The sequence below is a fragment of the Ammospiza caudacuta genome, chromosome 1 (genome assembly GCF_027887145.1).
Source record: "Ammospiza caudacuta isolate bAmmCau1 chromosome 1, bAmmCau1.pri, whole genome shotgun sequence".
NCBI lineage: Eukaryota > Metazoa > Chordata > Aves > Passeriformes > Passerellidae > Ammospiza > Ammospiza caudacuta.
The window spans coordinates 43,904,306-43,919,236 of NC_080593.1; the positions used below are offsets into that span (position 1 = coordinate 43,904,306).

At 37.5% G+C, this 14,931-nt stretch overlaps 1 protein-coding gene across 1 annotated transcript in view; it reads right to left on the bottom strand.

Moving 5' to 3' along the window:
* Window positions 1–370: 370 nt before the first annotated feature.
* The window catches only part of MRPL3 (mitochondrial ribosomal protein L3), a 28,889-nt gene continuing 14,328 nt past the window's right edge, over window positions 371–14,931 (bottom strand). Inside the window, exons 7-10 of the mRNA XM_058807906.1 lie at window positions 11,816–11,924; window positions 10,042–10,119; window positions 8,947–9,024; window positions 371–1,011 (exon numbers count right to left, since the gene is read on the bottom strand). Of these exons, the coding sequence (XP_058663889.1) occupies window positions 862–1,011; window positions 8,947–9,024; window positions 10,042–10,119; window positions 11,816–11,924 (415 nt within the window). The 3' untranslated portion in view covers window positions 371–861. The remainder of the gene's footprint in view (window positions 1,012–8,946; window positions 9,025–10,041; window positions 10,120–11,815; window positions 11,925–14,931) is intronic.

A 14,931-nucleotide genomic window follows, 5' to 3' on the forward strand; every position in this document is an offset into this window, starting at 1 on the left:
AAAGGTGGGATAGAAGAGAAAAACGAGCACTATCATAAAGACAAATGCCTCACATTTGGCCTCTTTCCTTGGAAATAGCTCTCCTGTAACAGCATAAGAATCCAATACAAATACAATGGTAGATGCACAGAGACTTCTCCAGAGAGCATTCAAGGGACCCTCAGTGAAGTTCAGAACAAGATGTTAGCAAAGGTAACAAACAGGTGGTCTCTGCAGTCCTAGTGCTGCTTTGTTACTGAATGTTTCCCACCCAAACACTCCCTCACCCTACACATGGCCACCATCACCCTTCCTCCAGAAAATCTGTTGGGTATCTGCTACATTAAACAACACAAAGGCAAAAGGAGAGAAAGAGATCTGGATAAAAAAATGAAGCAAAACAAGCTCATTCTGCAAAACAATGCTCAGGCATTTTCTTGTTTTATTTTGGATAATTCTTCATGGATCCTCCCCACCTCAGATGCCAAGGCAGATTTGGAACCTTTTTCTGATTTGATCAGAGTTGCCCAGTATACTTTACATAGAAGAGAAGCAGAATTTGTTCACATTCAGAAAATGAACTGGAACCATCTTCAAAACAACAGTTTTTCAGGATTGTGTAGGTTTTCACAGCCTGGGACAGAGCACAAAAGGTCACTGAAGACACAGTTTGGTGTGCTTTACAACCTGTCCCTCAGACTAACCTGTTGCTTTAAGTACAGGTTTGACACTGACAGTGGGAAATATGACTACCTGACCAAAATGGCAATACCTGAAGTGTTTAAGTCAGTTGGCCAGACTGCAGTTCATAGGCTTACTTTTATACAGCCTTGCAATGTACATGAAAATAACAAAACTATGTTTTCAAAGATGCGAGGAACATTATGCGAATGTGACAGATGGATCTGTGAACTGGAAAATCTCCTCATCAAAAAGGTCTTCTGGCAGTTCTTCATCTCCATCAGCAAAAAATGTAGGGAATGGAGGGTTTTTATTGCAGTCCTTGTAAGTAGGCAATTTGCTATCTCTGACCTGAAAAGCAGGAAGGGGGAGAGTAGAGTTAATAGATCTTACAGAAGATTTTTAGACAGAGATACACTAGAATTTAAAGAACTCAGCTTGCATGCATAAGAAAAACCCAACAGCCTTCACATTCCACTTGTTTAAAGAATTCCAGGTATAATCATCAGTTATTTTAACATCAACCCCAGATATTGAATTTAACATTTTGTACTAATTATTAAAGAGACTTTCAAAATCAGCAAAACTAAGCAAACAAACAAAAAATCCTAAGAGAATCTGTCATTACAGTGAATCAAAACACACTCATTGAATTCATATTCACAATATGAATGCATTGCTCAATATTTTACAATGTTATTAAAATAGAAGTATAGCTTGTTTAAACAGTGCTTATTTCTCACAGTATGTTCCTACATGACATTCCAAGTTCTATTATGCAGTGTAACCATCTCTTCAACAAACAAGACACGCGTTTGTATGCATGATGCAAACTAATTACAGCAACTAATTTTGCAAAGATATGTGCATGTGCTGTACTGAATCCCTCTGGCTATTGCAGAGCTGCTCAGTGACTGCAGAGTTAAACATCTAAAATTCTCCACTCAGGAATCAGTACCTAAGTTTGTTGAACATGTGCCTCTTAGACAGCTTATTTGCTAGAAGAGTGGTGCCACAGAGAAACTCCTTTACTGACCTCTCTACATGTGGAAAGATTTAAAATCTAGCCCCTGAAACTCCAATCTCTGAAGAAAATTAGTAGCTAGAATTATCAGAAAAAAGCAGTTTGTCTGCAGTAGCAGATAGAAGGCTGGTATCTCTGAATAAAAAAAAAAGGAGTTACAAATTCTTAAATTTGATTTAAAATTAAATTCTTCTTTTCTATATTGTTATATATCATCTTTCTCCTGCGTTGTAATAATCCCCTTCAGGCACTATACTCAAGTGGATTTAAAAAAAAAGTGCAAATAGATTAGACAAAATTTTGGTAGAAAGAAGATAAGCTCTTACTCTTAGTTTTTGGTGGGGTTTTAAAGAACAGGATGCTTGTTCTTACTTGGCTAGACAAAGACCTCACATAGGACAGGTCTGATTTATGCCAGAAATTAAATGAAAAAAAATTTATGCCCACTTAATGCTCTGTTCTGACAGCACTGTATTTACCAAATTCATATCTACTATTACTTGAACCTTTTCCAAAATCCATGAGGATTCCTGCAGATAGCACATACAATAAATCTGACGTTCCAATATATTTTTTAGGGCAAGCTTGATAAACAGAAGAAAGCCTTTTGCTAAGAATGAGGGGATGAGGGGTTCAATGTGTTGCACTGGTTAGGATGGCTAAGTAGCTTTTCAAGTAGAACATTGCTCTTCTGTAGAAGAGTTCTCTATGGCTTTGTGAACTACCAGACCTGTAGTTCCCAATTTACACTGCACATCTAGCTGCAATGAACCAGACTGAAGTCCAAGTCCATGGATTTTTGCTGCAACAGTGAGTGAGAAGAAACAGTCAGAGCTTCAGCAGTGTCACCTGAAGGATGGCATCTTCAGGGATGTCATCCTTCCCTTTCAATACACTGTGGCTGTTTCTTTTGCTACATGAAACCCCATTTTAACTGCTCCACTGATTTTCTATTATTTCCTTGCTAATTTCTCCTTTACTCTCTAATCCTATTATACACCAAAAGCTTTCTCTGTCAACAGCAAAACCCCTCATGATCCCTACATGAGTTAGCATCAGAAAGATTAGAAGAAATGATTTTATTTATGATAACTTACTCATTTCATGTATGTCTTATTTAAATGTTTTCATGTCTACTTTTTGTTATTTTTGATTATTTTCATCAAGAAATAGTATGTGCTGTTACATATAGGCTGTGTCATTGCTCTGGACACCCAGAAAATGAAAGGAATTGAAATGTTTGTTTTCCTCCTATTTTTTTTCATTACTTCTTAAAACAATTTCTAAAGACAGGATTTGGCAGTAAGACATCTGCTCTTAATTGAAGGAAAATCCAAGAGTCTAACTTCAGTCCTGCATTAGTTTACTTAAATGAATTTAAGATTTCTGTCCAGACTTAACATTGTATGAATTACATATTAATGCCAAGAGGCATTTTGGACAGAGTATCTCCAGTGTGATATGGAGAATTCTTAAAATAGTTTTAAGATTCTCATGAAGCAGCTCCAACAGACCATTGCTGCACCCAGAGGAGTACAACACTATTTCATTTTGCCCCTTCCAAGCTCCTCAGAAGCTTGACAGATCCCAGAAGCACAGGTCACATCTGATGTTAACATTGTTTTCTTCTGATATGGTAATTTTTTTTATTGGTATAATTGATGCAGTATTTCTCTTGACTGGTGAAACTTCTACGCTTTTCCCATCTTTCTCTACATTCACAGCTTTCAAATGCAATTTAAAGTAAAAAAGTGTTATCTTAGAGCATCACTACCAAACTAAATGAAACTCTTTCTCCTTGAAATTAAGGAAGTGAGATAGTATTCTGTTATCAGGTATTATCCTATTTAAAGGAAGAACTCAACTTCGTTTTACACCTAAAAGTATCGATTAGCAACTAAAACATGGTTGTTTTAGTTGCTAAAAAACATTTATCTGTCTTCTCAAGAGAATTATTTAATTACTCCCTTTACATTTATGAAGGGCCCAGCATAGCAAAGGTTTCAGTAATCTGAGGTAAGAGATACAGGAGCAATAATGTCACAGCAGTATAAAGAGGTTCAGTGGTGTGGAGTAGCAGCAGCTACACTTGTCTGTATAGGCACGTTCACAGAAAAGAAGTGCAGGTGACCCAGCACAGCTCTTCCTGCTCCCCTAGTAACCTCCTGAGAACATCCCCCTAATAAAGGAGTAAGTTTTCATGCTGTGTTACTAAAATCCAGTGAATTTGGCTCTCATCCCCAGAAGGAATCAAGCTCATAGTCCAAACTTTACTGCAATCCATGAAAGTATTTGCTATATACCTCATATAATAAATGCTGGGCTTACTTAACTGTTATATTAATAGCACTATATATTACAGTAGACTATACTATAAATAGATAGATATTATATACAGATGATGGTATAACCACCACAGTGTAGTCTCTGACAGGCCATTTTATCTAGAAAAATACTAGACAAAGCTGAAATTGGAGCTGGTTGGCTCACTAAATCTTTAGAACAGTCATAAAGGGTTTTGCAGACAATTAAAAAACTGCACTTATATATGTGCCCTATATTGACAGTGTAATGGGTAGTATAAACAAACACAAACTCAGAAATCTATCACCACAAAAGGCTTAATGTGGTCTTAAACAAGTGTTAAAAACTGATGCTTAAATCACAACTCACATTTGTAGTTTAACAGGGCTTCAGGCTGTGTTAGCAATCACAGCAAAGAATGCAAGCTATTTGTGTATAAAAATGTGTTTAAATATAGAAAACTATTAGAAATAAGCTCTCAAGGTGTCTATTTTTAAAGCTAGACATAAAAACTGAATCCAAGAATTATATCCATTTCTTACCAGCCTTATTTTGTCTTAAAAAATAACCCAGCCATACAAATCCCCCCCAAACCTGCACACAACTCTATGAATGAGGCCCAAGGCACAGGACAGAGAACATGAAAGAATTGAAGGCACCACACTATGCCTGCATGTCCTCAACTTGAGCAGAGGGCACCCAATTCAGGCATCAACAACTAGCAACACAGCACAGTAACACTGGGAAGTGTGATACAAAATAAGTAGGATGCAAATCACTACTTCTCTTTAAAAAAAAAAAAAAGAGCCAAACAAGAATAGGGAATGTCAAGACTTAAGTTACTAGCTCAAGTAGAACATCATATTAAAGTAACTTGGATACTTCAATTGGACTCAGGTCTACCATACAAACAGCTCAGTTCAGTATCAACTTGCAAAGCAACTCCTATGGGCTACAAGAGTTGCCAGAATTTCTGCCTTCACTACAAGATATATTTAAAGTGATCAACACAGAATATCCTAAGAAAATCAGGTGCCTTAAAATCAGGGCAGGTATAAAATACTATCCTAGACAAAGAATAACATCGTGAATTATAATATAGTATATCACCCTCCACTAAAAGGCATCTACTTAAAAAGGGAGTTAAGTCTTGTGCATCTCTCTTGAACGACAAAAGAGCAGTTTAGCAGTTTTTGATAACACACCTGGGAGAGCAATCCAGAGCCATCACCTTTAGAAAGAGAAAGCTGTTATAGATGGTAATTACAGGCCCTGGGATCTAAGAAGGTACCCCAGAAAGACAGATGTTTCCTGAGGTAGGCAATCTTGATAGGCCCAACACACAAATTTCACAATTGCTTACTCCCCAATGATATTCTTGTAACAGAAGAACTCTGTGCATTCCAGCACACTCCTAAAGTTTCTTAATTTTATCACACCTTGCAATTGAGAAAGAAATCCATGTAAGCTTTTTTCATTCATTTTCCAGTTGGCTAGAAACATTACTGATGTCAGTTATTTACCTGCATACTTCAGTGTGCAATACCAAATGAAAGCTGATTCTAATTAAAAACAGAAATCCATCAATCTTAGTACTCTGCAATTTTATTCTGCTAAAAACAAAACTTGAAAAATTTAAGTGCTTCATCTCTGTCTGAACAGAGTGCTGATGCATGAAGTTTCCAAAAATACAACATACAAAATAAATACATGCTTTAAAGGTGCACTATGGTTTTAATGGTTCTCAAGCAACACAGAGTGGGTACTGAACACAAATGCCTTCCCCTTGGAGGCACACAAAGAGGGAAGTGTTATGCAATATTTCACTCTGGAACTCAAAGACAAATGGATTCAAATTCCCTAGACATTATTCCTACTTATTACAGGCAGGTACTTAGTGGAATGAACAGTAATTACAGCAGCTAATATCCCATAATTCCTCTCCCCAACTACAGATCCAAACAAATACACAACAATGTACTGGAAGTCAATGTCTATAAGCAAACAAGAAAACACTGTGGAAGAAAGGTGTAAGGAAGCTAAAAATACCACAGATGAGTGCAGCAAGATTAATGGAGAAAAAAACCCCCAGAAATCAGAGAACCAAATAGTATTAATTTACCTGATTTTATAATTAAAGCCTTTTCTACTCTTTGCAGATGTATTTGAAAAAATAAGGGAAAAAAAATGAATGTAATGTAATTCATATGGCTCATGCAAGGAAAAAGTCACAGAATGGATCCATCAGCTCAGGGAACTGGAATGAAATGTAGCTTACTACATATTGCCTTCAATCTCCTAGTAAGACTGAAAGCAATTTTGGGAGACCTACTTCTTAATAGCAGTGACACCTACTGCTGTGTCTTTACCTCATACAGTGTTACTTATTATTAAATGTGGTGAAAATTTGAGTCCGGAGCACTTTGTCCAAAATCTTTCATATACTCTGTTATCTTAAGCAAGGAGGTCTATGGGAAGAAAAGCCTCATTCTTCCCATGTATGTTCTTTTCCAAGCAGAATGTGCAGGGTCTGATCAGCAAGGGAAGAATGATTTGTTTGAATGGGATCTTCATGGTGTACATAAGAATGTGCAGTATTAACACACAGAGCTTTGTTTTAAAAAACAATTTATATTACAGGTGTGTAATAAATGTTTGTTTTCTTAACTCAAAATCAGAAATAAAAATTAGATTATTGAGTCTAATTAGAATAGAAGTTATAACCTGGTAAAAACAGACACTGTACTCAGTCTCAGTGGCTTCATAAGATGTTGCACCCTTACAGATAAAACATGTGAGATGTGTACCTGCATTTGCCACCAAGTGTGGATTTTAAAGGTATTACCAAGGTAACAAGATGCACAATATTTTTCAACAATTAACTCTTGCTTAAGAGAACTATTAAGATCAGAGAATACAGTCTGGGCATCAAACATTTCTCAATTTTTCAGCTACATTATGCTGCTTGTATGCACACATTATTATTTAAAAATAACATCCTAAAATAAATTCCCACTTAATTAAATTTCAGACTGACATTGAGAAACCAGGTTCATGCCTCAGGATTAGGAAAAAATACTTTGAACACTGTTAAGAAAAGGTTATTCAGTCCAATATACAGATGAAAAGCCAGTCAAACCATGTTCTTAATTCTATGTAATTCATGTCCCGCCCAGTAATTTTGTAGAAGTTGTCCTGAAAACCACTTTTCCTGGACATCTCTTAAACCAATATATTATAGAATTCTATATATAGAATTCTATAGAACTCTGAAATCCTCCTTCACATTCACTTTGTCAACATCTTCCAACCACATGTCTGCCTATGGCGGGCAGAAGGGGGCTATTTGTACAGATTCCCAAACTCCTGGAAGCTTTGAGGGATGTTGGTGATGTGGGAGGCCCTCCTTGAAGCTAGTGTGTATCAATATGTTCCTCGTTTCCAAGGCCTGCCCTGAATGGGAAGGCAGTCTGTCTCAGCCTCTTGTCCTTTCACACCCTGGCTGTACAGGACGGCAGGCTTTCTTGTGTCCCTTCCAGGACTCATGTCTGATCCCACTCTGAGAGCAGGCTGTGAACCAGGAAATCGATGACACAGCCATGACTGTAAGAGGCCAGTCCTGGACTGAATGTTTGGGGCAAACCAGAGTGTCTGTGAATTTTGGCACTTGAAGAAAAGAGGTATAGTTGAAGAGAATTGTAAGTAAAGTTTTGCTGGTTTCTTCACCATGATCATGTGATGGGAGTATAGAACAGAGCAGTCCTGACTGAGCTGCTGTTCACACCATCTCAGGGTGGGTTTGCATTCACAGCCTCTATCTGCCCTAAAGGCAATGTTTTGAAAATGTGCCCATGGCAGTTGCAGTAGAAAGTTGAGCAACTGTGTGCAAGAGTCAGCTACGAGAAGGCCAGAAGAAGTTTTAAGTGTTCAAGGAGCGAGTGAATTGCAAAGAGGGGGCTTAGATACATATTTATTAATATATCAGCGTATTCAGCAGCTGAGCCCGTGACAGGCTGTGTTCCTAGGCAGAACTTACATCTTGTCATGCTTGGCTATTCCAGAGTTCATGACTCACACGTGACTAACCTAAATTCCCTCCTAGACACAGGAGTGGTTGAGGAGAGACAAGGTCTCATGTTTTCAGGTGGGTGAAAGAGTGCTGTGACTGTGTCTGTCTGGGTCATACATGGTCCCTGTGAAGAACCCATGATGATGAGACATTTGCTGCGTGAGGCAGAGCGTGTAATTTAAGCAGTGTCACAACCTTCTTGTTTTGTCTCCCTCACCTGTCAATACCTACATGAACCCAAGGCTGGAGACAACTGAGCCTTCCAGATTTTCTGGAGAAGTCTGCACAGTGCAGTAAAGCTATTCTAGTTTTGATTACAGACAGAAAGAAGAAAGTAACTGAAAAGGTCAGGGTAAGCATTAGTTGAGACTGTACATGACATGGTAGAGTGATGAGAGATTAGTGATCTGCAGGACCAGAACAAGGAGTATGATCAACATGAACCCCACAGGAGTCAGGAAGACAGTTTTCAATGAACTTGGAGTTAAGAAACCAGCCTGGCTAAATCACTCAAACTGTAGGAGAGAAACCTAGGAGAGAAACCACCTGTAGGTGGAAACCTCGCCACCATGTTACAGGCTCATGCTGGCATTCAAAGGGGATGAACACAGCTTATCACAGGGTTCAACAACTGTGTTGGTGTATCCTAAGACACGTGGGTGCAAATCTAAGGAGGAGCCATTTAGAGTGCCCTACTGAGCCATTCAGTGCTCTCTGCCCCTGCTGACCACGCTCTATCACACAACTGATTCCACTGCCCTTTGATTCAACAGTACAAGATTTCTCAGAAGAAATGAAAATTGCATCCTACCACTGTTTTTCCATTTGGAGATTGATTTGTAGAGAGCTTAGGAGTCACTAATACCAGTACTGAAAGTAGCAAACATACCTTCACCAGGCAATTGGTGTGACCTGGAACAGACCCATTTACATAAATAATGTCATGTTTTGTATTGATCCTCCACACCTAGGAGACAGAAAAAAAATTAAAATCAAACATTGAGTCCTGTTTAGAGATTATTCCCAGTTCTACAAGAAGTCTAGCAAAGCCCAGGCTGAGTAATTAGCTGTGATACCCTGGGGAAGAAAAATTTTGTGTACAGGCCTAAACTTGCCACAGAATTCACTCACATGCCACTCTGGGTGCAAAGCTTCCTTATGCAAGAGACTGAAACAGTTTTAAAGGGCTGGTGACTGTATTTGGTAAAGCAGCTCTTTGTTCAGTGTAACACCAACCAAAGCTCCTAGGTCTCTTTTCCTTCTAACAGCAATAAGTTGAAAAAGATGAAAAACATCACAGGTGACAAAGTAAAGCAAATGTCCTTGTGAAAATGTTCCTGTTACCATATGTTAATTTCTTAACTCAATCAGGTGCTCAACTGAACACACACATTTTCTGCTACAAAAAATTAGTTATAGTAAACTGGGAACACCAGCAGCACTTTTTGGCAAACTAGAGGTCAAAATGCTTTTTGTGCAAACTGCAGAGGTTGTCTTCAGAAACAGAGCAGTTTTAATAGCTCAGGAGCCACTGTAGCTATGCACAAATCAGAATCAGGACAGAAACTATGACCCCCTTTTTGCACATGAAAGTGAAAGGCCATGACCAAGCCAGAGCTTCAAACAAGTCAGATTTGGGTTGGGTGTGAACAATAGAACAGGCATGGAGACATTAACTGAAGTCACCAAAAGCCTGATTGTTCTCCCTCTTCAAAGGCAGAAGTCAAGGGACATAAGGAAAAACACAATGGATGTGGAAGCATCACCTGAAATCCCAGTTTTCAGGGTACCACAAACACAAAAGGATGTTCAGATAAGTTATTTGTAACCCACAAGAGAACATGATAACATATTTGCTGCTCTGCTATTTCCAGTTTGCTTACTTCAAATGCTGTTGTCTGGACTCTTGCAGAGATGGCAGACAGGACACCATTGCCTGGCAATGCCACCAACTTATACACACACTGGTATAGCCAGAACTCACCTTTAATCCAAAAGATGTCCTGTAGATGTTACCCATTTTACCAGGCATTTTCTTTCCACGATAAACTTTGGCAGCTTGCTAGATAAAAACAAGGCCAAAACCACCATGTTAACTGCAAGAGGTACACCAGAGAAAATATGCTGGTGTTTCCAAGGCTGAAAGTATATAATATCAAAAAATCTAATCCTGATAAGCATTTTAAATACCTCCTGCCAGAGGTTAGGTTTTACTCTACATGTGTTCTGAAATACTTGACCACAATCACAAGATTTATGTATATACATATATATATATATATACACACACACACACACTGTAGTTTCTCTCCTCTCCCAATCAAAAAGCTTTTACACTGATGTCAATCAGATCTTTTTTAACGTGTATTCTTGAGACTGGAATTTTTAATTATATTCCTCAGTATTCCTTAGTTTCTGTACTCAAATTTGATTGGCCGGGCATAAACTGGACAACAAAGGTGGGGAAAAAAGGCAGGAATAAGTGCAGTAATTTTCAATTCTACACTGTTATGAAAGGATTTGTATCCTGCACCTCTCTGTTAAACATTCATAATGTTTCTTGGAGCATTTCTTAATTCTTGTGGAAACCATGATTTCAGGAAATCAGTTGCAACGCAGTTCTAGGGAGACGATTTTCTACTGAACAGTCCTAGATTACAAAAATGTCTGAGATAGCCAACCATAGACGGGAAAGTAGTATCAAGGCATTGCTTTTCCCCTGTTGCATCCTTTCACTTTGTTTCCTTCCCATCATACCTACTTCCAATACCATTTTTCATTCTATATACTTTGTGAAATTACATGCCGCATTACTGCTTAGGAAATTCTAATTTAAAGAAAAGTAAAGGGGTTATTTTGTAATGATGAATACCATCTGCTAAAATAGTGTTTAGTGTTCAAATATTTACATTCTTCAATGAAAACAAGTGCCAGGTGTAGAATTCTTCTGCCAGCTGAAACTGAGAACTATAAATCAGTAACATATGCTTTTACACTCTCAATTACTCAAACTTCATTGACTGCTGCCTTTTTGCTTTTACTATTCCCTTAAGCATTATTAATCCTTTTTAAAATTTTAATTTCTCTAAGAAATTTACAGACAGTTCATGTTCAGTCCTATGACTCAGTTTATCTTAATTAGTTTACAAAATATTCTTCTTAGTTCAGTCTAAATATTGTACAGCCTTTATAAGACAAAGCCTAAAATTAACTTGTTCAAAGAGCTTTTATACTAATATTATTTATAGTTTGAAATGTAAAAATATGACTCTGTACTCTGCTTAGAAATGCACAGAAGCTTACACACTTCTGGGAATAATTCCCCACTAAATTATGGGGATCAGTTCATTATGCAGCTGCACATGCCAGGCAAGGTGATAAAAGCAACCAGGGTTCCAAAGAACAGTACAATATCTGCAGGATAAAATATCAGGCAAATCCATTCCAATCTATAAATGCTGTGATAAAAGCTTCTTAGAACTCTCTTTGAAGTATTAAGACTATTTCTCTCACTATATTACAAAATATGCCAATTAGCTCAGTTAAAATATGAGCATTTACCAGCAATACAGAATATTCATAAATCAAGGCCTAAGAGAACAGCATTGCTCCTTCTACAGGATTCTGAACTTCCTTTGTTGCTGGGATTCCCTGCTAGCACAGAGTAAGTGGCAGCTAGCTACTGTACATTTGTTCAGTTTTAGCAAGCTGCTCTAACAACAATGAAGAATGTTTTAATGAGAAATGAGAATCCTTACATTGGTAGATATTGCTCCAGGTCGTCTGTGAGTTTTTGTCTGGCCATGGCTTGCAGGCTGACCTTTAAATCCCCACCTTTTCACGACACCTTGAAATCCTTTACCAATTCTGGAAACAAAAATAATTAGGAAACAAACCTGGGTTAGTCAGACATAAGCTTTCTAGCAATAATCAACAATTTCAGGCAGGCTCATGATTTTTTTACCTTTAACAACACTCAGCTTAGGGAAGAAGATACTTAAACATGGTATAAAAATCTGTACTTTGGACCATAAACATATTTTAGTACAATGCTTAAAGACTGCTTTACAAAATAAGAAGCACTAGAAGAGTCAAACAGGCAAGAAGAGTAACATAAAATGCTCTTTGCTGTGATTGTCCTCAATAAAAGTTACCATAATGCATCTGTCACCAAGTGAGCAGCAGAACAAACAAAAACCCTGTAAAACCCTGTAAAAATCCCAAATAATACCATATACCACAACTTAATATCTTCCCTAAGCATCGAGAGAGGGAAGGGATGGCTACTTAGAAGGAACATTTCTTTTCCATACAACAAACTCATCCCTTGAGAGCAACTTTGTGTATAATGACATTGATCTGTACTCATCCAACAAATAAGCTCTAAAACACAATATCAAATAAAATGTATTTTCAGAGTCCATGTCCTTCATCTTTGAGCCACAGCATTACTGGCTTTGAAATTCTCTATTTACTGCGAGGACAGATTCAATAATCACCACTGCACAAAGGAAAAGCTGAATTAAGTGTGTGTTAAACTGGCATTATCTGTGTCCAAAAGCAGAAGTCTGACCACAGTGTTTATGGCTGCACTGATTATTAAATTTAACCTGAAACTGTCTCAGTTGGTCAGAGCATGGTGCCTCTAATGCCAAGGTTGTGGTTTCCACTCCTGTAAGGGCCTTTCACTTAAAGAGTTGGAGCCTGTGATCCTTGTGGGTCCCTTCCAACTTTGAATATCCTGTGATTCTATGATTTTTGCAAGAGCATCCTTTTCCTCTGATTTTCAAAAATCCTTTCTCTGCTAATGCACCTCACATTAAAAACAAAAATATATATGCACTTTGTATCTAAAATAAAACTGGGTATGAGCACACTCTATGCAGGAACTGCACTTGGCTGACTCCCTGCTCAGCACTGCCATGAAAAACTAGTGAACACACAAGCACAGAAAACACCAACATTAATGAAAAGTAGATTCTTTCCTCTTCTCACTTGATTCAACTCTCCTGTAACTGCTGTCCTGGTTATCTTGAACATATCAAATCCCAGTCAAAAATAGCCATCAAGGAGGGCTCTCTAAAGCTACAGAATTATAAGGGAACATGAGCTGTGCAACCATTGTCTTCCCCTGGTCTCCTGGTCTTCCCCTTCCCTGCTCAGAACCTACGGGACAAGCCCAGTTAAATCTGGCAAAGAAACGTGTAATTGTTTGAATAAAGAAGTTACTGGTTAGAAGCTCCTGAGTATTTTTTGCTCCTTACCTAGAGCTAAGGAAAAGCTACAACTTAATTAAAGCAGTGATATCTTCCTTTGAACTGCCAGCTGGCTGGTCATGCAAGTAGTTGTCACCAGCAAGACAAGTCCTGCCAGGCCAGCAGACAGTGGTGGGACATGAAGATATGAAGGGGGTTGGGGCCATGAGAGGAAGCTGAATGAAGGCACCTGCAGGAGGGATGACCTGGGTTATCTGGGATTAGGAACACAAGACAGGAATCCAAAGGATGCACGGCTTTGTAACACCATCTTCTGATAGAATCAGCTTACTTTAAAAGCTTGCAGTAGTAAACAGCAATAGTAGTAAAAAACAGGTTGAAAAATACACTTTAAGAGAGGCTCTAAACTTGTGTTTTTCTGTTTTCATACTGTTAGGGAGCAGTAACTATGAAATACATGCAGAAACTAAGCTATAGGAAAATTCATATCTGTTCTGCCAAAATGCTATTTTTTTCTTTTAAACCACCTATTACTGGCCATGTTTTCCAAGCAGATTACTTCTGGCATCTCTAGCTGGAAGATGGACTTAGCAAAGTCTCCAAAACCATCTGCAAGTGGGTTGCAGGTGTGCAGTCAACAGAGCAAGCAGATAAATTCTCTCTTTAAATGATGGGGCATGATAAATTCTCTAGCTGCAGACATGCCCTTGCAATTCAGAGAAAACCATACAACCACAGAAAACTACCATTTCAAAAGTAAACATTACTGTCAAACTTAGCCAAGAAGAATAAATCTGATGTCATGAAATCACTTCAACATTTCATTCTACTTACTTATTTTTTAACATGAACAATTTAGAATACTGTCAGTTGTGCTAAAAAAAATTTAAAACAAATACTTCATATATGCAAGAGATGTATTTTTAAATAGAGTTTAGTACATCAAATATTATAAGATAACTTCAAAAAAGTGATTATATTACAAGATAGAGTTGTTAGTGTTAAATGATTCACGCAATAGAGAATACTCAGTTGCTTCTTCGTCTTTCTAATTACACATGTATTTTCTGTGAACAAAGACTCAGATTTAACAACACTGAAGCCTTAGGAACTTTATAGAAAGCGTGATCAGACTGAAAAAAGAGTACTCCACTAAACCTGAAAGTTTTCCTCCATCTGTTTATCTGGAATACAAAAAAAATCTTCAGTCTCTGAAATATTCTGCTTAAAGGCAAGGAAAGATATTGCAATACTGAAATTAAAAGCATTTTATACTTTTTTTTAAATTTCTAATTTTTATTTTATACTTTTTTATTTTCATATTTTATTTTTTTTTTACTATCTATCAAGGCGTTTTCATCATATTAGGTCAATGTTTCAGATTAGTTTCATTTCTGACTTGTAAAAATCACTCCATTACCTACAAGGACACTTTACCTTAGAACTTCCTGACATAATTTCCTATTTAATATGACACAGCCATCATGACTGAAATAATTAAAAAAGAAGCAGCTATATTTTTTTTTCATTTTGGAGTTTTTTACTTTAAAAAAGAATAAACAATGTGTAATGTTTTTTGTCACACATGTCAAGAAGGCAAACAATTACACCGTGTATATTTCTTATTTGACTCATGTTCTATCTGAAATAAACCTGGA